The 25,175-nt window shown below is 41.2% G+C and overlaps 1 protein-coding gene across 4 annotated transcripts in view; it reads right to left on the reverse strand.

Moving 5' to 3' along the window:
- Window positions 1-1,953: 1,953 nt before the first annotated feature.
- Window positions 1,954-25,175, reverse strand: part of BBS2 (Bardet-Biedl syndrome 2) — a 29,045-nt gene continuing 5,823 nt past the window's right edge. For 3 of the 4 annotated variants that reach the window (XM_063438239.1, XM_063438240.1, XM_063438238.1), the window contains exons 4-18: window positions 24,797-24,922; window positions 22,874-22,936; window positions 19,918-19,995; window positions 18,656-18,760; window positions 17,760-17,846; window positions 16,653-16,788; window positions 11,955-12,094; window positions 10,528-10,675; window positions 8,760-8,931; window positions 5,156-5,285; window positions 4,941-5,072; window positions 4,577-4,714; window positions 4,309-4,421; window positions 3,431-3,579; window positions 1,954-3,028 (exon numbers count right to left, since the gene is read on the reverse strand). In XM_063438239.1, the coding sequence (XP_063294309.1) occupies window positions 2,922-3,028; window positions 3,431-3,579; window positions 4,309-4,421; window positions 4,577-4,714; window positions 4,941-5,072; window positions 5,156-5,285; window positions 8,760-8,931; window positions 10,528-10,675; window positions 11,955-12,094; window positions 16,653-16,788; window positions 17,760-17,846; window positions 18,656-18,760; window positions 19,918-19,995; window positions 22,874-22,936; window positions 24,797-24,922 (1,824 nt within the window). In that variant the 3' untranslated portion in view covers window positions 1,954-2,921. The remainder of the gene's footprint in view (window positions 3,029-3,430; window positions 3,580-4,308; window positions 4,422-4,576; window positions 4,715-4,940; window positions 5,073-5,155; window positions 5,286-8,759; window positions 8,932-10,527; window positions 10,676-11,954; window positions 12,095-16,652; window positions 16,789-17,759; window positions 17,847-18,655; window positions 18,761-19,917; window positions 19,996-22,873; window positions 22,937-24,796; window positions 24,923-25,175) is intronic. The other variant, XM_063438241.1, reaches the window with a different exon arrangement.

Below are 25,175 nucleotides of genomic sequence, written 5' to 3' on the forward strand. Positions count from 1 at the left end.
AAAAAAAAAAAAAAAAAAAAACACAGTGTACATGTGATCACACTAAAAAGAGAACAATCGCAGTAGCTGGGAATAATTCATGTTATTCACATTAATAGATAGAAAGGAAAGAAAATTACAGCATACAGTGTAAATTGGCAAAATAGATTTAAAAATAATAAAAAAAAACAACATAAAATGGAAGCATGGCAAACTCACAATCAAGTACTGCCAACCCTGTAAGTGCTCCACATAGCCCTCTGATTTTGATTAGTATCTTAAATCTAATAACCGGCAGAAATAAGATGTGTAAATAAACTGGATTTCTACAGGGGGCGACAGCGTGTTATAAAGTTTAACAAATGGTAAGTGAAATGCAGCTTCTATGTCCATACATAAAATTCCCTCTGATAGTGGTATTCAAGCTAATGCTGGGTTTTATATTACTAGCAATCCTTTGTTTAATTTACCAGTGTCCAACACTACTGACCCACATATACCAATAGATCTTCCACTACCCACATATTAATATCCCAAGCACCATAACTACTATGGCCCGCTGTAGCTGTAATGGTTATGGTACCAGGAGTGCTCTGATGCCCTCCCAGGCCAAGTAGTCAATTGATTTGTGAACTTTGGTTTGACAATTTACCCGTCACTTCCTCTCCTGGAGCAGGCAGTTCCTGCAAGAAGCTTAAAGGGTTATGTCAACCACTATGATCATTTCAGTGATTTGAAGTGGTCATAGTGGTAGGAGTTAGTATGTACAATGTTTCAGACTGAAATACTGCACATACAGAGATATTTGCACTTGTGTGCTGTGGGCACATTACACCCCCAGCACACATGACATTGTCAGCCCTGAATTCTGTGCCGGGCTGCTTAATGTCAATTCTGAGCATATTTATGTCTTTTGACGCCTGTGATTGGACAGCACATGGCCCTAGTGAAGTCAAATGAGGCCTGGAAGATCAACACCTGGGAGCTTTGCCCAGCGCTGGAGTCAAGGTAAGTAAAATGCCTTTTTTACAGCTTTTACTGAAAGCGGAGGAGGGGGACCTTCTCCTTAGTTCCCAATAGGGCATTTTACAACGGAAAGGTCCCCCTCCTCCAAAGGGTTAAAGTAATCCTTTAAGTAAGCTCCACTAAACTAAGCTCTGCCTTGCAAGGCCGGCTCATTGGCTGGGAGCATCAGCTAAGCACTCTCAGCCAAAAGCGAAAAACCCTGCACTGATGGGATTAGCTCAGAGCAGAAGCTTCTGGCTCCGGCTCTACTCTGAGGGGGACACTAGGGCACTCCTGCCACCATAACCAACACAAAACTTTGCAGTGTTCTTTTAAGACCCAGTCTGCTCATAAACTTCTTAACACCTTAACAAAAGGCAACACCCAGAACCTCCAGGCACCATAACAACTTTACTGAGATAAAGTGGTAATGGTGCCAGAGTGTTCCTTTAAGAGGGCAGTGATACAAGTACAACATTCCAACATGTGAGAGACAGGTCCTTATTCTCTTCCCACATTTATTTTCCAAGATTTAATCCTCCAACAAATAGATTCTGCAGTTCAAGCTTTGCTGTATATGAACACCGAATGACTTCCATTGTCATGGCTTGTCTTGGAGATTAATTGTTGCCCATCATTATGCTTATAATACCCTTTGATCTGTTTTTGAAAGGCCACTAAAACAAGATGCATTAAACCTTTGAACAACAGACATACCTGTACAGGCTCAGAAGCATCGCACATGTTTGGTTCCGTTGAGGACTCTTGGTGGAAACATTTCAAGTGTCAGGCTGCTAATTCTTGATTTAAAAAAAAAGGTTAGGTGTTACCTGTTCCTTCTGCTACAGACATAAATCGCTATGGCATTCTCCAACAAAATTCCATGATTACAAAAGTTAAAATATATATTTTTATGTTCCTCTGTTTTTTTTGTTTTCAATAAATAGGTTTACAAAGTAGATACAAGGGTATTGTCAAATACAGGCTCTTTTAATGAAAAATACCAGCAGTATCAAATAAATAATTAAATATCAAAGTGCACCATTCATGAAAGAATAATGACATACTTTAACGACATCTCTTTTTTTTATGTCTATATATTGTGCTAACTGTGTACAGCTTTTTCAGCTTTCCTTTCCTTTAATATTGTTACCTTCCAAGTGCTGTATATTATTTTCAATTTTCCCAACATTTCAAAACAGCAGAACATAGGAGAACCCTCATTGCTGCATCACTGCCAGGTGTCAGTAAGGGGAGTTTGCTGGTGGTACTCCTATGATGCCAGCTGCCCAGAGCACAAGGAGTCACTGCCTTTTTCTACCCCCGAGAGCAGCACAGTAATGCATTAGTCAAAGTAGAAAGTAAGTGATATGCACATAGGACCTTAAAAATCAGCGCACATCAAGTCTGTTGCATTAAGGTAATATTTTGGTGATATTATGCTCACGTAACTGCAGGAAGCATCCTCTATCCTCCATTAAAAATCTGCACTGTCCTTTTGTGGGGGAGGGGGGTTTGTATTTTTTAAAAATATTATATACTATATGTATTTCTTTATGACGTCTAAACTTTCTTCCTTATGTAGGCAAATTGTATCTACAATTTATTGACAAAATTTAAAAAAAGTTACTCTGGCAGGATGTGAAAAAGTAGATATTGAAAAAACAAACACAAATATTGTTTTAAAGTGTTCCAAATAACACAAACTATACACACACCCATAGTACATGAGTTAAACTGTTCACATTATTTAAACTACACAGGCTCACTCAGCTCCTCTGATTAAAAAGACTAGACACGGTGACAGGGGATTTAGACATCCAGATCCCGTAGTAATCCTAAGGTGAGGCTGATTAGTTGTGAAGGAAGAACTCACAATCCTTTGGTTCATGTGTGTCCAAAGCACATGGTTTGTCACAAGCCATGGATAAACGGTGCTAGGAGGGGGTGGCCCCGACTCGCATAATTCTAAACAAGGCATTGATGTTGTTGCTTCGAATTGCGTCTCGGCAAGCGGTGATCACCTGGACTTTATGCTTTCCAACTGCAAAGACAAAACATTATCATAAACTCTCAGGAAGTTTACTGAACTCAGAGTTTAACCAACCTACCGGGATAACTAAAATGCTGGGCATCTTGGCCAGAATTAATTCTTTACTGATTTGCAAATGTATTATACCATGTTCACTACAATTTAAAGTTTACTAAATTAACCCCAGTAGATGCTTCTCCTAAGAGGAGAAGGTTTGTGTTAATTCAAAAACAAAAGTTCCCCTCTTTCCCATTTAGTGTTCATATACAAACATACTCACACACACACACAATTATGCAGTCATTGGAGCACTTAAATCACCAATTAAGAAACTGTGTACAGAATTAAGCAGCAGCTAAACGAAGGCATTGATTGAATGGGTCATTTAGTAGTAATAATCCCTTATGCACTTACTCCGCAGCCGTCCTGCACGCTGGATTGCCTGGTTGACAAATTTTAGATTATTTATCAGCTCACTGTGATTGTTGCAACGGATCTTGTAGGAATTTATAATATCTCTGTTGAGGTCATAGAGCTCTGTGTACCGTTTCTTCATATTCTTTCTGTGGGAGATATTATTAAAATACAGTACAAAGCGGGACCAGGGCACTATAAAAGCTATAAATATTTTAAAGGGGCACCAAAACCACTACAGCTTATATTTCTCTACAGCAGCTATAGGCTGCTTCTTTAACAGTCTCACTGATAATGCAAAATTACACTTCCATGCAGGTTTGACTACAACAATAGGCTTTTATTCCGATCCGGATTGGAAAGAATTGCATACAACGTGGAAGTGAAATATTTGCATTATCGCTGCAGCTGAAGAGTGGGCCAGGGAGAGATCTAGTTCTCGTCTATAGACTGCGGTACTGGGATATGACATCACAACTTTGCACCTACTTCTACCAACACATATCTTAACACCTTAGCCAGGAGCAATGTCTAGTACAACTTATATTGCAAATAAAACTATTTTACAATTAAAGAATAGGTCACCAGGCTCATAATATGGTTCCTTGGGAAACTTGTTAATAATTGCTCTTTTAGTATTTGCTTTTTTAATTTTAATATGATAAATTAGCAGTGGCATGACAATGTAGACAGAGGTGAAACAGATGCTGTAATGTCCCTTTAGCTGCAGATTGCTTTGCATGGCTTCTTCTTAGAGTCCAGCCAAGGACTAATCCCTTTCATTTTCTCATTGTTTTCCTCACCTTGAGAAACGTATGTGGCCACCTATGCATATAATTGGATATCAATAAGTAGCAAACATCAAAGCAGTTACTTACATGTCTCTCATCAGACGAGCATCCTCTGCCTGCACCAACATGCTTCGGATCAGGTTGGACTGTTCCGCCATGTCTGCAGTTAGCTTCTGGTGCACAGAGTGAGAATCATCCACCTGCCGGGAACATACATTTAGCAATCTGTAAAAATAACTTGCTCATGCAAGAGGTTGCTCATTGCATCCTAAAGCATACGAACATAAACGAATGCATGTCTATCCGATACATAGAAACAACACGTATTATTTAACAAGTTTCTTCTTCAACTCACCTGCCCCAGCACCTTACGGAGCTGCTCAAAATATTTTGGAAAATTTGCTTCCACCTGCAAGTCCTCTATGGCTAAGAATGCAGCCAAAGACTGGATGATTTCACCAGCTAAATCCATGTCATCTGTCCTTACTGTGATCTAATGGGAGAGAGAACACAGACAAAAAACTAAATATGCCTCATTCAGAATTATTAGATGCCCTATGAGGTTAAGGATATTCTCAGCTCAAGTTCACCAAAACCCTACTATGCTCACAGCATTTTTAAAGGTAACATTTTCTGGCCTGGGTAAGAATCGTGGATTATTTGTCAGAAAGATTTTACCCAACCCTGATCAGCAGAGAGTATTCAACACGGCATGTTACCTCTCCATTGGATTTCATGGTGATCAAGAGGGTTCCTCCATCTCGTAGAGATGTAAAGCTGATCTGGAATGGAGTGCTCTGTGTCTCGGTCTCTTCGGGAAGCAGGAAGTTTTGATTGATCCAAAGAACAACCTGGAAAAAACAAAACTGTTCACGTATAATCAGTGGATTAAATGAACACGCTGGGGATAAGCCAGACTTTGGGTACTACTCACCCTCTGAACACGTTCACTAATGGTGAAAGTCACAAAGCTGGAAGGCTCCGGTGCAGAAGCGGTGTTACTTTGCACGTACATTGAGAAACGTGGCAGCTGACGTGTCAGTTCAAAGACGTGGAACTGTATACTAAAGAGAAGAAAATGTGCCTGATGTTTAAAGGAAGAAGCAATCATCACACACTATCTTGTGTTTCTTTAATGTGGAACTGTAACTTCATCAGTCCCTCTCCCCACTAGAGAATATTGAAGTGAATACAGGTGTGTGGTGCGGTGGATGCAAGTATCAAACACACCCACCTCTGCAGCAATTTTATATCCTGAGTGTCACAATTGTCCTCTGATACTCTAGGTGTGCTTATGGGCATCTGCTGAGCAAATTCCTTATGAGCCCATACACACTTTGGGATTTCTTCCAGTGCCTGTGCATATGCTGCTGTGAGGGTTAAATTATTTTGCACTATATGGCATGTTGGGAGCACATCTGTTTTCATCACTAGATCAATGCAGCCTATCTGTTGTGGATATCTTTTAGTATAACAGACTGAATAATGCATTTTATATAGGCAGCAAAGATAGAATCTATAGTGGTTAACGTGTTTTCAATTTCAAGCACCATAACCACTGCAACAAATGATAGTAATTATGGAGTGACCTGGCACCCACCACTTACCACCTCCATTAGAGCTGGGAGGGGGCGGGGCTTGTCATCGCACCAGAGCGGACGTCATTGCTGTGAGCTCCAGCACAGAAAAACCCAATCCGCCGAAATCCGTGAGCAGCTTCCACAAACACAGGCTGGAAACGACGGGAACAGCTGCAGCATCTACTTCCGATACCGCAGATGCCCTTCTTTGCCGCACCCGGCGCGAAAACCCGAACCCGCAGAGCTAAGGCCTATCACATGGGCGGCCTGCCGGGAGACCTTACCTGACAATCCAGAGGCTGGGACATACAGGAAAACCTAGGGGGGCCTCCGAGAGGAAGGTGAGATGGGGCGCAAAAACACAGAAACTGCCAACACAAACCCCCAAACAGCACCAGGACATTAGCCACATGCTGTCAACTCCCCCCTCGCAACAGGCCCTACCACCTCGGCCAGTCTCCCCTGAGTCCTCGGCTAATGAGACTCACTTAGACAGCTCACCCTCAAGCCCACACCCTGTGCCAACAGACACGGCAGGGGATCACGGCCTGGCCTCTAAAAGAGACATACAAAACATGCTAGCAGGCCTGCAAAGTAACCTGAAACAGATGTGGAAGGCAGATCTAGCAGCTTTGACCACCACAGTACAAGCAGTGGAAGCGCGCTCCCAAGCCAATGAGACAGGCCTCGAAGGCCTAACACAGGACTACCGTACCTTGAGTGCCAAAGTCCAACAAATCCACACCACACAGGCCACAATGGCCAGACAGCTTAATATAATAGACGACAGGGGCAGGAGGAAAAACATAAAAATAAGGGGGATCCCTGAGATGCTTCCCTTAGAAGAATTGCCTCACTACATCAGGCGCCTGGTGGGCTCCGTTCTGTCGGCGAAACAGGCAAAGCAATTCCTATTCAACGGGGTATACAGGATTGCCAAGTCACCACAGGCACCTACCCTGGCACCACGCGACCTCATCCTGCGATGCTGCTCGATGACAGACAAGCTGGGACTCATGGCCGCTTTCCGGGGAAAAACCCCATATGACTTTGAAACAAGTAAATATCCCTTTTTCAGGATCTAAGCAGGGACACTCTCTTATGGCGCAAATCAATGCAGCCACTCACGACACAGCTGCGGAACGCAGGAATCACCTATAGATGGGCAACACCAAAAACCCTCTGGGTCTCTAAGGAAGGACAAAACTATAAGGCCTCAGATCCCAAAGAGGGCCCGGCCCTGTTGGCCGCATTGGGCCTAGCTGACCAACCTGAAGCTACCGCCACCCGCCCTCGAACTACGCTCATGGAGGACACAGACATCCCCACGCCCAAAGGGAAACGAGGCAACGCGACCTGACCACAAGACTACTGCCACAAAGTTCTGTTTTAACACCGGGACACTTTATGTTCGGTTATGTTATGTTACGGTTTTTCTTTTTTTGCTTAGCCTTCATATACTGATAGCTGAGCATATCTCACACAAGTCAATTGCCTTACCCACCAAGCGGGTAGGAAACGACTGCCACACCTAGAGAGTGGGTCTTTGTGCTCTGGTGCACGATATTGCACCCCTCCCCCCTAGGCCCCAAGGTACAGGGGCGCTTCACTCCATGGAGCCTCCTTACGTGAATCCATTACTGGTCTGCCCTCACACAGGCCCCGCTTCACACAGACTATAGAGACTAGCTTTAACTCACACACAACAAATGTCACAGACGATAGCATATCCCCCAGCCCATGCACACCTCACACCTACTTACAAGACATAAGGCAGCGCAAACCTCAGCGACTCACTCTTCGATACAGAGGGCTGATTGCTCTCAAAATCTTGGGGGTCCAACCTTAACAGGCTATTACGGGGACACCAGGTTTAACAACCGAGGGCATATAAACCCTTAATGCCAACCTTCTACAACCCGTTAAGACCTATCTGACCTTTACCCATATATAAAAAGGTGCAACATATATGGACATATCCCATATCTGAATGTTGAATGTTGTATATTTTGACACGGCTGTTGTGGCCATACCAATCACATGTATTCTTTATTGCAGTGTTTCCCAACCCAGTCCTCAAGACACACCTGCCAGTCCAGGATTTAAGGATTACCCAGTTTTGTCTAAGGTGTTTTTTCTTTTTTTTTTCTAAAAACACCTTACACAAAACTGGGTAATCCTTAAATCCTGGACTGGTAGGTGTGCCTTGAGGACTGGGTTGTGAAACACTGCTTTATTGCACTAAAAAATAAAGATTTAAAAAAAAAAAAAAAAAAAAAAAAAAAAAAGAGAGAGAGCTGGGAGCTCTCTGTCTGAGCTGCCCTGCAGGGATTAGCATGGGCGAGATAATGGAGGCTACTTTGCAGAAGCTTCTGGCTATCTGGATGAGGTAGTGGAAGGGGGTAGCTGCACCTAGCGGACTCCAAGAAAAATCAAATCATTCTAAACTGGTTTGACCACGTTGGTACTCTTGGCACCATACCCATTAGAATGTGTTTAGAGGTTATGGTGCTTAGAGAGTGTTCATTTACAGTGACACTGTAACTGCTTCCTATCAGTGTCTGGAGTCCTTCCATTTAGTATTAACCTGTTTTTAAAAGTGTCAATGCCAAGTGAGAATTCACAGTTCCCATCCCTTTTATACTGCCTCTCATTGACCCAGGCAGCAGAGTGTGTCAGCTGACCGCTTTCAGCCTATCACAGCCTACATTGCTGGTATGAATTGGTACAAAGGTGTGTAATTTCTGCTTTAGGCATACCTCCAGTAGAGGCCACAGATAGTTATTCAGTGTTAAACCCTGAATACAGGGACAGTGCCAGGGGACTCCAGGCACTATAACCAATTCAATGAGATGAAATTAAACGGTTACATTGCCTATAGTGTCCCTTTAATTCCAAAATATTAGCCTCTTCCTATACAATATTCTAAAACATATAAAATGACTGTATTTTTCCTACCTGCTCCTGTCTCCCACAAAGGCTTTGATGTGCATATCCACAGGCACATCCTTAGGTGGACAGATGGGAATGCGAATCCGGCCTGTTAGTTGCTGGGAACTGGGATGGACAACATGGCTTTCCCCTTCAAATATGCCTTCTGCAAAGATCTGCACAGCTCGGATGATTGTATCTAAATTGTCATGTAATAAAAACCACTTGGGCTGGTTACTGGACAGAACAGGCCACACAATGTGTATACATCACACAGCAAATGCATGTTCAATTTAAATGGACACTCCATGCACCAATACAACTTTCCTGCATTTTATAGATTTTGGCTTAACTAATTAGCTGTATTTTATAGATGAAAAATATTGCATAGATTAAAAAACAAAACAAAAAAAAAAAAAACTAGAGAGATCTATTTCTGTTCCTCCCTCCTAACCTGCAGTGCCCAGTAACGCAGCTGTGCATGCCCCTCCTAACCTGCAGTGCCCAGTAACGCAGCTGTGCATGCCCCTCCTAACCTGCAGTGCCCAGTAACGCAGCTGTGCATGCCCCTCCTAACCTGCAGTGCCCAGTAACGTAGCTGTGCATGCCCCTCCTAACCTGCAGTGCCCAGTAACGCAGCTGTGCATGCCCCTCCTAACCTGCAGTGCCCAGTAACGCAGCTGTGCATGCCCCTCCTAACCTGCAGTGCCCAGTAACGCAGCTGTGCATGCCCCTCCTAACCTGCAGTGCCCAGTAACGCAGCTCTGCATGCCCCTCCTAACCGGCAGTGTCTAGTAACTCAGCTTTGCATGCCCCTCCTAACCTGCCGTGCCCAGTAACTCAGCTATACATGACCCTCCTAACCTGCAGTGTCCAGTAACTCAGCTGTGCATGCCCCTCCTAACTAGCAGTGCCCAGTAACTCAGCTGTGCATGCCCCTCCTAACCTGCCGTGCCCAGTAACTCAGCTGTGCATGCCCCTCCTAACTAGCAGTGTCTAGTAACTCAGCTGTGCATGCCCCTCCTAACCTGCAGTGTCCAGTAACTCAGTTGTGCATGCCCCTCCTAACTAGCAGTGCCCAGTAACTCAGTTGTGCATGCCCCTCCTAACCTGCAGTGCCCAGTATCTCAGTTGTACATGCCCCTCCTAACTAGCAGTGTCTAGTAACTCAGCTGTGCATGCCCCTCCTAACCTGCAGTGCCCAGTAACGCAGCTGCACAGGTCTCTCCTAACCTGTAATAACCTGCAGTGTCCAATAAACAGTTGATCATGAAGCACCGCAAAGCTCAAAAAAGCTCTCTCAGTACAAAATAGACAACTGAGCTACAAGCCCCAGAAACTCTGCTTCTGTACATGGAGTGTGCAAATAAAACAGAATGAGAGGCTCCTGATTAGCCAAACTGCTTGGAGTGGGCAAAGCGAAAGACTGATTACATGTGTGAGGATAGAACATCTAAATAGAGTTTATGTTATTATTTTGGATTTTATATATATATATATATATATATATATATATATATATATATATATGGCTTCAATGCACTATTTAAAAACTAGAAGGAAATTAAAAAAAAAAAAAAAATACATCAATATCAGCCTACAATTCCCATTTCAGCAGACCGAGATCTAGAAGCACAATATGCTCAGTTAATTCAATACTTGGTCAGAATTAGAATCTGAATGAGCATACCGGATTGGCAGTATTGGTATAAGGGAAGTTAATAGAATGACCCAGTATGCACACATACAGCAGATGATGTTTTGTGGGGAGGTATGATAGATCATTGCTGCTCACCATTCGATGTGGAGATGCTCAGTTCAACATGTGCAGACTGTGTTTCAGAGCCCATATTCACAGACAAAGCAGTCTGTAACTGGGTGTTTGCCGGAATAACACCCATCTGACCATCATGCTCATTCACTTGAACCCGTGAATCGGCCTGCTCAAGAATGACAACACAATATGGAAGACAGTATTAATGAGAAGTCACCTATTAAATACATATATCAAAGTGGATCTACCTTAGCAAATCAAATAGCAATTATGAAGTACAAGGTGTACATTTTACATTATTGGTCAGAGTAAAAATAAGTTAATAATGAGCCTTACAGCTGTTGACCTCTATAAGGAAGAAACAAGTGTCACCCATGGGTCATTCAGTGAGATTGTCTTGCACAAGTCTTGCACAATGTTGTCCAAGAAAGATTAAATTTAAAGGTACACTCAATTGCAAATTTTATTTATCATTTAGTGGATATACCCTCAAAAAAAAACAAAAAACATACATGTATTTTTACTGCATGTTTTCTTTGGAGTCACATGAAAAAAAAACCTATTTGAAAAATCTGCAGACCTGCTGTCTGCAGCCTTTGGAAGCCCTCCCTTCTTTCCCCAACACATGGTTTCAGACTGATTAAGAAACCTCTGTGCTCGAGCCGTAGTTCATTAAGGAAAAGGAGGAAGGCAAGCATGCTCTACCGAGCACATCTGCCATTTCTGTTAGCTCTGTGGAGCTAATGGAGGCGAAAGAAAACCTCCCTGGCTGTCTTAGTGACAGCAAGGGAGGTATTTCTGCCCCTAGTTATAAAAGTGCTTTCAATTGAAATTGACATTTTATAAACTGTCAAAAAAATGACAGGCTTATGGGACCTGAGAGTCCCAAGTTCGCTACTACAGCTTCGTTAAACCATTGTGATTATAAATCTCTGCTACAATAAAAGCCTGTTTAAAATATATTAAAAAAATAAATAAATGACAGGCTCCATGAAGCACCTCAGCAAGTTGGACCAAACTTCTGGAATAAAAGGGAATCATGACATGTCACACATGTCAGGTGTCCTTAAAAGGGGTTAAAACAAGCACACAATAGTGGTTATGTTGCCAGGAGTGCCCTAGCATTCCCCCGCCCCCTATAGTAAGTAGTCAAACCGCTCCCTTCACTACGGACGATGGACAGGCAGAAGCTCCTAAGCGCAGGCTTCCATTAGCTCTCCAGAATGAAGCCTTGCAATGCAGTCAGCTGATCGCTTTCGGTCAATGAGCGTAACTCAGCAGACCCCAAGTAAGAAGTCAAAACGCCCTAAAATGATCTGACAACTTACAATGGAGGAGGAAGTGGAGTGGCTGTGTACTTCTGGTACCAAAACCACTACAACCAGCTGTACTTTAACTGTTTTTCATCATAATTTTCTTAGCAACAGATGTGACACAGATCTAACTACCTTTGAATTCTCTTGGTAGTTTTTCAGTTCCAGCAATAGATTCTGCTTCTTTTGACTTAGTTCTCGAACTAATTCCTGCTCAACACTTGTATCCATGAGACTTCCTGTAGCTTGCTGACTAGAGGGAAGGTAGCCACGAACTGTGATGGAGAGGAAACAAATAAGATTTCATAAAGTAAGACACTACTGTAGCCGAATAAACATCATCTCAATGTTTCATTTTTATATATTAGAATTTTACTCTGACAAGATCAGATGAAATACCTTGGAATATGGATCCAACGTAGGCCAACAAAGATATACACAAGGAACTACACCCCGCTCCTTCAACAAATTCTAAGAGACCTGAAATCATGGAGTCATGATTACATCTCCTGGCAGGGACGAATAGCGGTGGTGAAGATAAACCTATTGCCAAGACTCCTATATTATTTCAACACCATACCCTGGCATATTCCACCGGACTTCTTTGCGACTATAAAATCAGCGATCGGTAGTTACGTCTGGAAAGGGAGCAAGGCGAGACTCAGCCACGATAAACTTTGCCTACCCAAATCATGGGGCGGACTAGCACTACCCGATGTACGGAAGTACTACCACGCGTCTGTTCTACAGCGGATTAGGGACTGGCACATATCCCCGAACCACAAAAGATGGGCAGACCTGGACAGGGAAAGCATGAACGGTACCCTCCACTCACTTGTGTGGCACCACTCTTGAGGAGAATTACCGACTATGAGTAGGTCCTCACCCATAACACAAACACTAAAAACATGGGCTACAGTGAGAAAAGAATCCTATATATCACCACAACCGAGCCCAATGATCCCACTGACACACAACACAGCTCTGGGAGGCGGCCTTCCGAGAGGCGCATGGCCAGGGGCGAATGGAGAAGAATATCTCCCTCTGAAGGAGGCACTACACAACACAGGGTTAAAGAACCTCCAAGAATGGACCGGGACCGAAACCCCAGCTCTCATGCACAGATTCCGCTATGCGCAGCTACGGCATTTCTACTATAATATCCCGAACAGACAGGCAGTACATAGAGATACAACCTGGTTCGAATGCTTGTGCGTCGACACACCTGAAGCGGATGGGAGAGTCTCCATAATATACCAGAGGCTACTGATAGGCGACCGGGTCAGAAATATAGCGTATATGAGGCAATGGGAAGACCTCACGGGCAGGACGTACAGCGACGCCCAATGGGAACAGATCCTCTTACTACAACACAAGAGCTCGATTAGCTCAAACTACCAGGAGGCCAATTTTAAACTGCTATCCCACTGGTACCGCACACCCGCGTTGCTACACAGGATATTCCCAGGGACCCCTGACACATGCTGGAGATGCGAAGCCCACACGGGAACAGTGCGACACATCTGGTGGGACTGCGCTAAAATACAACCATACTGGGACCACATCCGACAAGAATTGAACGAGATCTTAGGCGACACGCCAGTACTTAGCATAGAAACCGCCCTACTCCACTTTACGGACCAATCCGTAGCACAATACAAGAGATCCATTATGAGACATCTACTTAATGCGGCTAAAGCCCTAATCCCAACACTGTGGAAAAGCACACAACCACCCACGATTGTGCAATGGCAACAGAAAGTTTAAGAAATTCACACAGCGGAGGCAAAGAACGCAGACCTACAAGGGAGAAGCACCAAACACGCAAAAATATGGAGGCCGTGGTACATGTACCTAACACGCCCATAAACACAGGGAAGGGGGAGGGGAGATACAGGGGACACCGGAGCACACACACGAACAATAATTAATTTACACAAGCAACCCCCCAAGGGGCTTCCCCCCCCACCCTTTACTGCTACCCCGACCTGCCTCAGAGCTTGCGCGGGATCGGCTGGCGTCTCCACGACCTACTCCCTGGCCTCCCTAGGAGGTGAGACTTCGACAGCACCGACTAAGACCGAATCACACAGGGACCGGTGACACAGGAGGAAGGGAAAGAAGGTGACTTACCCATGAGGGCGTGTCCCGCAACCCCCTAACAAACCTTGACCACAGCTACACTACCTCAAGACCAGAGAAGGTAAAGACAAATAAGAGAGTCTCCTTATTACAGAAGCTTACGCAGAGATTTGCATATCTCAATGTATAATATATTCCTACAAACGTTAGAAACCTGCGAGTTTCACACTGTTTACCAATTACGGTAACTGCTTTTCACAACATGAAAAATTCAATAAAAAAAAAATTTTTACTCTGACAACACAAAAAAATATATATAATAATAAAATAAAATATAAAAAAAAAAAACATTTCTGAAAAGGCACGCAGTGTTCACTAGCTAGTCGGCATTAACTTTGCCTGTAGTGTGGGCACAACTAAAGTTGGAACTCATGGAAATTTGGGAAAATGGAGAACTGAATTTTAGCAGGATATATTGATCAAAGAATAAAAACAATATATCTAGAAAAATAAAATAAAGTAAAACCTCAGCTACATGATTATCAGCTAGTGTTCTGGGCTAGTCTTAAAATACTCCTACAGCTCATCGTTAAAAAAGACTAGACGCCAGTGCCCGGGCACAACATCACCAAAAGTTGTAGATGCCCAGCTAAGAGTTGCCAAGTTGTTTTTTTTTTTTTTTTTTAATTCTTTATTTTTGTAGTGCATAAGCTTTGAACAGTCGGTTGTGAGGTACCCCAAAGGCAGTCCTCCAACGCATTATGAACAGTTGAACAGAGAGGTACATGAGATAGCTAGCACAAATTTTATAATTAAGTGTGAACATGGTAAGAAACAAGCTTAGGTGACATTATACTGAGTAACGCTGTGCAGACAGTTGAGAGTATGTCTACTGGGTGTACGAGTAAGGTTAAACGATGTGCTATGCTGGGGCACAAGATGTGTACACACGTTAGGTCCAAACAATATTCTGCAAGAGTAGGTTAAGTAAAGTAATAGCATTTTGAATAGTATACGTTTACAATCGCTGCACATGCTAATCATTAGGCGTATATGCTCTTTTTACATGCTAAGCCTTATACGGTTATGCTCGTTTATGGTTTTAACCTGGTGCACATTCTGAACATTAGACATTTTGAGCTTGTTAACTCCTATTGCTTATGGTAAGAGGGGTCATCGCTTAGTCTGAAGCCTTCTGCCTATACGATGCTTAAGGTCTGAAGCAGAATATATAATCTTAACTAAGGTGATTATTCATCTAAATAGCATTAAGTAAAGCAACAAATATTTTGCAGTGCAAAATTAAACAGAATTGCATGCTTTTTATGCCGCTGGGTCCACAGTCCCAGATCAGAGTCCCTGTCCGGTTACTTATCTTGGCCTGCAGCCAGCTCCGGATTCATAGAGTTAGCCGATGCCCTGGCTAGGCATCTGTCTCCCAGACGTGTATAGTCCACTGTGGTGAGCCGTGCTGTTTATCGTGAGCGAGGTACTCCCCTTGCCCCAGGCCTGTTTCAGAGCCTGCACTACGGTGCCACGAACTTGGGTCCTCCTTGAGTCCAAATTCTTCCCAGCCGGGAGACTGCAGAAATCTGTTCCACGTTGAGCTTGGCGTATTGCTCCCTTCCGCAAATGTGGTTTGTGCTTTGGGGGTGCTCCCCGGTTGGCTCTAGGCCTGGGAGGGCATAAGGTAGCGTGGTGTGCCTTTAATGTGGTCGGGTTGCCTTTTGGGGGTCTCTCGCGCCTCTTTTCGCCGAATGCCTGCGTTCTCACCTGTGGCGACGTTGCTGGGGGCACTCTATTCATCCGCTTCATTAGGTTGGCCCAGAATTTTTTTAAAGGCTGCATCCAGTTGCGCTTCAAAGTGGCCGAGTGGGTCGGAGAGGTCGGCCTGATGCTGCGACGTTATTTGGGTTGTAGCCGCATCCGCCATCTTGGGCGCCCTTGCGTGGCATCCTGGTTGTCGTGTGGGTAGGTCATAATGGCCCGGGAGGATCTCAGCATTTGTCCCAGCGGGGGCCGGGATAACCCCCACCAGCCCAGAGGGGGGGGGGGGTAAGCGAGACTCAGGCTGCTTGCGAGTCGATTTGTGGACAGGAGGCTGGCCGCGCCTCCCGCCCGTTACCTATTGGAAGGCCGCAAGGTGCCCTCTTCTCCACGGGCATGAACCGCCATCTGGTTTTCACGCCCGTTTGTTGCCTGCATGCTTGTGAGTCGAGGTATGTTCTTGCTGAGTGGTTTTGTGGGGCTGATTGCCCTATTTTGTTCATAAAAGGCTGTAGGGTTGAGGAGCTCCCTCACCCTGCGTCCTGTTCAGCCAGCAGCCAGGCCCCGCCCCCCAGAGTTGCCAAGTTAATCCTCGGACCACATGATTTTACAGGATTGTAAGAATTTATCCTCTCTTATACATGAACAGCAATACTTCTATAAAAAATAGTGGAATGCTCTCATGCTTTACCTGAAAGTCATGAGTGACTAAAAAAATAAATAAATATTTAAATAGAAAAAAAATAAAATTTTAAATTTTTTTTTAAAAAATGTACTACTACTGCTAATTCCCTCTATTTTCATTTCTCCTTAAGACTTGATAAAGCTTAGATTTAAAATAAAATACATCAATAACCATTAATACAATTCATTTGTATAGAGTAAGGGAGCTCTTTTGCATTCCCAGGAACTGCTACATGGTAGCCAAGGAAGGAGATTTATACACAGCTTAGTGCAATATTTTGATCTGATTCAACCACTCACCTTCGCCATCGATGGAGCAACAGATCAGCTGTGTCTTTCCATCCATACGATAATCACCTTCCACCACCCCTGCTATTGAGGATGAGAAAGTGTCTTTAAAGATCACCTCCCCTGTACGATCTGTACGAGCATCAATCTGAAAAAAAAAAAAAAAAAGTATAAAATGTACACATTCATAATACATGTTTATTGTACATACGTGAGATTGAGGGCCATGGCTGTACAGACCAATCTCTGTACCAAACTGATATTTACCAGCTTTATATGGAACAGAGAATATCCTCTTACAAATCTGCTTTCTTTGGAAACCAGAATACAAACTAAAGGAACTATCAATTAGTTACCTAGTTACATAGCTGAAAAGAGACTTGCGGACACCAAGTTCAGCCTTCCTCGCATCTGTTTTTGCTAATGATCCAAAACGCAAAAAAAAAAAATTGAAACGCTTCCTATTCTGCAACAAATTAGGAATAAATTCCTTCTTGACCTCAGAATGGCAGTCAGATTTCTTCTTGGATCATGAAGCTGTTACCCCACAAATTAAAAATGATATCCCTGAACGTGTTTTTGCAAGCATTCATCCAGTTGCTGTTTAAACATCTGTACAGACTCTGATAAAACCACCTCTTCAGGGAGAGAATTCCACATCCTTTTGTTCTCACAAAAAAACAAAACAAAAAAACAAACAAAAAAACTTTCCTTTCCTTTGCCTTAGACTAAATCTCATTTTTTCCCAGTCTAAATGGGTAACCATGTGTCCTATGTATAGTCTGATTCATGATATATTTTTTGTTTAGGCAACAAAGATGCTGTTTATACAGTAATATTGAAGATGGTTGCCTAACATTTTTAATGGTTTAATTGTCTTGTTGGAGCGATCTATCAGAGCCCATAATTTCTCTCCATGCACAATCCCCGTCTAACACATTAGAGATCATTTGATATCTACAGATTGTTCGTTTTTTCCCAGTGCAGTTATTTTTTTTAGACCAGGCAACTAGGCAACTTTTTCTCAACATTACGGTTTACATGACTACGAAGATGCAATTAAACCATGCAAAACAAACAAACAATTAAAATGTGTGAAGAAGCTGACCTAGCACCCACCTTTCCATTGGACCACCCAGTGACCAGCTCACAGACTCCATCTGAGTTGAGGTCAAAGGCATGTATACTCATGGCAAGATTCTTAGACTGTGAAGAGAGAAGAGAGAAGAGAGAAACACAGGTCTGAATTATAGGCAGAATAGCAAGACGGAAATCATACCTCAATATAGAGTTACAGTGCTATTGCCTTCCCAAGCATATCTGAGCACTTTCAGACAAAATCAGTAGGACTGAGAAGAACCATTCCATATTATTAGCAAAATGAGCCAATTAGATGCTGATATATGTTAAATACTGTGCAGAGTGTAGCTAAATGCATTCACCTATTTAGAACATGAATACTTAAACAGAAAATAAATTGTGGCTTCAATCAACTACTTGCTTCTCCATTGCTTGACATCAACGGCCAAAGTTACAATCTGGATCTATTAAGTAATAAAGTTGCCCATTTGCTCCCAGCCATAGATTTCACCCAGGGTGATACAACCCAGCGTCATGCAAGGATTCATTACAATAAAGTGTACTCTACGGAGAAATGTGCAGACACTAAAATCATTAAGAGAGTGCTTCTATGTTCATATGCTATTGCTTGTCTGCTTTAAATGACATTTTTTGATTTTAGTTTTTTTAGGCTTTGGAAAAAAATAAATATATAATTTAAAAGGAATGATTTTAATGAATCCGTTGAACCTTTCAGATTACAGGACACTTCAATGATAAATTATGTTTTAACATGCTCCACAAGTAAATGTGATGTCAATGTAAGCTTGTGGTTTATATCTGTGCAACAGCAAGTAGTCTGTCTCCTAGTAATAGTCATCATTGGTTAGGTCAGTGTCCTTTAAATTGGTGCAAAGGGTCTATGCTTTAAAAAAGCCTCTTGTAGTCATACTTACTTTCATTCTCCAGGATCGAACCGCCCGATCATAGACCCCAACTGTTCCATTGGATAACGTGTACCCAAAACGACTGCCATTCATTGGGCACAGAGATGTAATAGTCTGAAAGGGAAAGTGTAATTTAAGAACTCCACACATCACGCTCACATTATACCGCTTTCATCTTGATAGGATTTAGCCATGTTTTTTGCATGAATGTCGTAATTCTCTGTCTGGGTGCAGAGGCCCTGTCGTTTTTGACCTCTAATGCCCTCTAAACAATAGCAAGTTTAGTAGAAATGACAACGTTCTAATTGACGGATTATACACGCCTCTAGTGGCTGTCCTGACAGTCACTAGAGGCTTTTCCACTGCAACAACAGAGTTTGACTCTGTCACGTGACATTCAACATCCATGAGGACATCAAAAGTAATCAAATGATCATATCTCAAATACAGATATATGTCCGACACCAGGAGACTGTTACTGTTCTTGTGTTCCTACCTTTTTTGGACTCACAATCCTGCGTGACGTGAGGCATGTTAAACTTTAAAACAATGACCATGATCTGCGCATGATGTATCAATAAAACTTCACCATATATAAAAAAAAAAAAAAAAAAAATCAAATGCAACTCATAAGGAAGCTTTGAATTTAATGGTTCCCTATTAGAAGCATTTTATTTTATGGTGCTAACCACACATCCATCATCTTGTCCCCAATGCTTCTCTGTGAAGAGCATTGAGTTGGTTGATCATGGTTGAAGTCATGTCTCTGGGGTGACATCACTGGAGAAGGATCGGACGGCAGTATGGAGAGAGGCTTGGTGCTGAAAAGAAGGTAAGTAAAACCTTTTTTTCAATATTTATTTTTACAGGTCAAGAGAGGGGCTTAATATAAATAGGGACTAGGACACTTCAGCGTTAAGAACATATTTGTATTCCTACTGCTATAGTATTCCTTTAAATTTCCACCATGTCACATTTAGTAATTAGCCCTGTATTAGTTCAAATGGCCTACATAATTAAGCAACGGGGAGTGTGCAGCCTGGGGCAAATTCATCTTCTTTAATCATCTTGTCCTTCAAGGGGCCACAAGAAAGCCAGATTTCATAACTGCTGCTTAAGTCTAAGTCTTGTCTAATTCCCCCCCACCCCTATTTTAAATCAGAGCAAGTTGAACAATATTGTAAAGAGACGCTGATCTGTGAGCATGACAACACTCGTTTAATGGCACAGAGGAAAAATGATGACATTTAACAGGCTGCTAAGTTTCTTACCTCACTCTCATTCATCTCAGCAACTATTTCATCTTCTTTAAAGACTCTAATGTCAAAATCTTCGGATCCAACAAGAAGCTAATGGAGAGAATCAAACACTTTTTATAGATGTCAAAAAACAAAAGGTACAAAGGGTAAGAAAGCAGACAGAACGAAGTGAACATCTGAATCAAGGAATGAAAGTGATTTAATGGTATCTTCAGTAAGGTTTCTTCGAGTGACAGCCAAACAGTTAGTGACCAGTTTATGAGATAGATTAGATAGACTGTTGTCCAGGAGGAGTTTTTGGGCTCCTATCTGTTTATAGAGCATTTACATATATCCTCTATGATGAGTTGCGCTCATCATAGATTATATATGGAAATGCTCTATACACAGATAGGAGCCATACCATACCATGGCAGCTGTCAGTCTATACCCAGTTTTGTGAACTAGACCATATGCAGCTATTTGCATTCGTTCATGGAGGAGTAAGACCTCCTTCCTACTTGTACAGAGCCAAGATTCTGCCCAGACAAGTTGGATAAAATTGAGGCAACAAAGGACAAAGTAAAAACTCTTAATTTACTGTGCCTGAGCAAGGGGACTTATGATTTGTGTATACGAATTGTTGCAGATATAAAAAAAAAAAAAAACACTCTAAGCAAGGAAAGTAGGAACATTCTGCACCAAAATCTTTACGAAAATGAAAGGAGAGTGTTAGTTACACTGATTCTTTACAACTACACAGCACAGTGTGACCCCCAAACTGGGTAGCTGCACAGAATGTGTTTCAAGCTGAAACATTGCCATATCTAAGAATTGTTAGTTTTCTTTTAAAAAAAAAATAATCCAATTACTGGATAAGTCCCCTATGGGTATACTTCTTTTTTGATCAATCACAAAAAAAAAAAAAAAAACACTTAGACAGGTTATTAATAAATCTGTCCCTGAAGAAGACCTTGGTAACTCGTTTTCTTATCAACTAGGGGTTAAATCCATTGGTTATCTTAAAAAGTCAGTTCCCTGTATAAACATATTAGAACATTTTTATAAAATACTCAATAGGTGGTACTTGGTTCCCCCCAGATTATGTAAATTTAAAGTTCAATACTCCAATCGATGTTGGAGATGCAATAAAGATCTTGGAACATTGAAACATATCTGGTGGGACTGTCCTAAATTGAATTCGATTAAGGAGTTTGTATCACAACTATTTAAGGATTTTAACTTAACATTTTTGGAATTGACTCTGGAAAAGTTTTTGTTTCATATAAATCTTACCTGTCTATTGGATTCCGAAATTTTTTTGATTGTCCATATTTTGATGGAAACAAAGATTTGTATTTCTAGGTATTGGAGGAGCGAAGAAACTCCTACCTTTACCGAAATCATAACCCAAATTAATTACCAAGGGGAAATGGAGAAAGCGGTTTACTTTAATAATAGAAACATTACGAAATATAATAAAATCTGGTCTAGGTGGTATGAGTATTACATTACTAGTAATTGATCTACCAGCAAATTCATTGGGCATGAAACTACTGTATGATTAAGTCTTGAATTTATAATTTGAAAAATTGTCTCTAACCAACCAAACCTTAATAATCATACCAAAAACAGTCTTAGTGATTCCGTCTCTCAATCATAACACACCTCCAGCACACAAGATATACCCTTTCTTACTATGCTTTTTTTATTGTATGTATGTTCGTTTATTATGAACATTACGTGAAATAAGATAAATTGGGTAAATCAGTCGTTATACAGTTAATAATGCATGGTTATAAGTACAATGAAAGCAATTTACTTAGAAAACATTACGTTATTAGGATCTACTATATCAGTACAATATCCTTTATACTATAAACTAGAGTTGGACACATGATATAGAATAGAATACTAATTGGTTTGCTGGAGAGAAGTTAAAGGATATTTATTCTGTGATGTTTGTATGTCCAATATTTATATGATCTATAATGAGATGTTATTTATTGTAAAATAAGGCGTTTTATATGTTTTTTCTTTTTAAATGAAAATCAATGAAAAAAATTCGTTTTCAAAAAAATTTTTAAAATGTGTTTCAAGATTTTTGCATATAAATATTATATACCATAACTACTGTTGTAAAAACAGAGATAGGGAACCTCTGGTAACAACTGTTGCAAATAAATATTACTATAACTTTTAGCAATATGGTGACAGATGTAGTGTGCAGCCACTGGAATACAAGAATCCAAGGTGCTACTAGAATGTGCCAAGTTCAGTTGCATTAGTCTGGAGATGAGATTTGTGAATTCCCAAGGTGCTGTCAGAATTAGGGATGGACCAAACAGTACGATGGGGAAAGAATTTGGGGATGATTCTAGTGGAACCGACTTCTCTGCAGTGCCTAAAAACAGCTAGAGGCTCAAAGATAAACCTCTAGCAGGAAGATCCAACCACCAGATGCCTATCAGCGGCAGGTGTATTTAATAGCTCAGACCCTTAGAACTGGGGACATAATTAGTAACCTAATGCAAATAAGAGGTACCCAATTATTAATTGACAAGGACTGGTCAGTTTAGTCAGTGCTATTCAGAGTATAACAAGTGTATTATTATTAGGAAGTATGTTTAGGAGTGAGGCAGAAATGAAAGAAAGGGACAATTAATATATTCGTATTTCCAAGATTGGTCAATAAAAAGGAATAAAATAGATGGGTCATAATTAAAACTGCTTAAAGCTCTTTCAACATCAGCATAACTAATGGGAACAAGGAGGTCCAGAGAGGAAAAAAAACAAAACAAAAAAAACATTTTGCAAGGACACATGAGGGATAGGGGTTCAATGCAACCATTATTAAACATATACCATTCCGTGTCATTTTAACTGTGTTTTCTTACATACATAAAAGAGCATCATTCACCCCATAAGTTTTGTGAATTCCCCAAAGATGAAAAATGTAGTCAACAAAGTGAAGTAAAAGCAAACCTACCTCATTCTTTGCGTCCCCGTCAAAGTCAAATAGTGCCAATGATCGCACATTGTCTCCAGTAACCTACCAAAACAAACAATTTAAAGGTTGGACAAAAATTTATAAATATAACTTTATTTTATGTGTCCTGATGAAAGCTCCAATGAGGAGCTGAAACGTTGACTTGGATTTACTTGAATAAAGAAGAGGCTTGTGGAATTCCCAGAGTGACGTTTTTTTGCACCGGGTAATAATGCTATAGTTGGAGTGCAAGGACTTGGACGGATATATATACTACAATATATATATTACAATGTTAAACAAAAATCTGCACACCAGTCAAGCCATAAGACTTGCTTTTCCCACAGAAATCACAAATTTGCAGTGATGTTACTACCGTAAAGGATTCTGGGTGCGCATATGCAAATTAGTTTAACAAAGAATCACATTTTTGCCTCATTCCATTTTGAACATGGATTCCTTTGAGTCTGTGTTTGCTGTATACAACAGCTTTGAAACACAACTTAGGAAAAGATGTAAAGCCAGTGAACCAGTGGAGTATATATATATATATATATATACACAGACACACACACACATACATACACATACACACACACACACTTATATTAAAAGTAAACAAATACAGTACTGTTCACATATAAAATAAAAAAGACCAACCAATCCTTTTTGGGACTTGGATACTTTTGCTCTACACATCTGACTTGAACCCGAAATAAACACGCTGTGCCTTCACTTCCTTCCTCTTCGCACTGCTTCCAACACTTGTACTTGTACCTCACACCTGCCTTGCTGAGCCTCCTATGGCTATTGCTGTATTGGATACTGCTTTTGGTATGTTTAATAGCCCTAAATGGCCTTGCACTATTCCCTGAAATGTTATTTTGGTTGAATATCTGGCAAATGTTCTTGTTTATCTATGTTTCAATGTGAAATTGTAATTAAAAAGTTAGCACATAAATCATGAATCAATTAATTAAAGCAAAAATTAATCAGACTGTCTTATACAGCTTAAAGGGACACTATAGGCACCAAAACAACTTTAGCTTAATGAAGCAGTACTGCCCCTGCAGTCTCACTGCTCAATTATCTGCTATTTAAGAGTTAAATTACTTAGTTTATACAGCCATAGTCACACCTCTCTGCATGTGACTTGCATAGCTGTCCTAAACACTTCCTGAAAATGAACCTAGATATTCTAGGTTCCTGTATTGCATCGTCTGTTTAATCTAGAATTCCTTATCTCCTGCTCGGATAATCGCCTCCTAGACCCTGTAGGAGCTTCCTGTGTGTGATGAAAGTTCAGTTTACAGAGCAGGAGATAAAAAGCAAGTTAAATGAACACTATAGCATTAGGAATAGAAAACTGCAGACTGTAAATGGAGACTCAACTGAGACTAAACTGTAGTAAATTGTAAACCATGACTATTATTTGGGATCTCCTGTGAAGTCTGGAAGCAGCATGCTAAACAGCAAGTGAGACGATTCGAGTGCAGAAAACTGACATTTTAAGTGATAACAGCTGGATCCCTAAATTGTGCATTCTGTTTGCATCCTGTGATTGGTTACAAAATTGGGAGATAACCAGAGGGAAGCTGTATATCCCAAGATAAGTAGTAACTATTTGTTATTTCCACTTAAACACGGGCGTGGAGGTCGAAGTGTTGTATTTTTATTTGGAGAAACTTTAAAAAAAAAAAAAATATATATATATATATAATACGTAAAAATATATTACATATAAAAATATTAAATCATTTTTTAAAAGTAGCCAAAAATCTAGTCATTTCAAAAGTTACCGAAAAATATTAAAATTGGGATCAAAATTAGAAAAGAAAAATTATCAATGCTACACCCCATGCTGGAACCAGTATATTGCCCCCCCCCCCCCCCCCCCCCCCCCTTTCAGGATTATTTGCTCACCGTCCAAAACAAGTCATTTCCACTGCAATCAAACCCTTGCAAGGCACAGTTTCCTCCGATGAGAGCGAGGGGGGAAGAAACGTCTCCCAGCTTCCCAACCACCACAGCATTGGCTCCATCTACAATCTACACACATGAAGCACAGAGATTAGCACCACACTGGACGGTGATCCATATTCTCAGTTACACACATTAAAAAAAGGAGATACGCGTTTATTCGCAGCCCAATACCGCTTGTAGCTCACCAATGCCAGTGTTAAAAGCTGGCTACTCGTTTGTAATGAACCCAGAAACATGCACATATAAAATTTGCATATTTTACAACACAGCCTGGAAATAGACATTCCTTTCCCAATGGAAAGATTAATCATGGATGTCC

The sequence above is a fragment of the Pelobates fuscus genome, chromosome 12 (genome assembly GCF_036172605.1).
Source record: "Pelobates fuscus isolate aPelFus1 chromosome 12, aPelFus1.pri, whole genome shotgun sequence".
In the NCBI taxonomy this organism is placed as follows: Eukaryota; Metazoa; Chordata; class Amphibia; order Anura; family Pelobatidae; genus Pelobates; species Pelobates fuscus.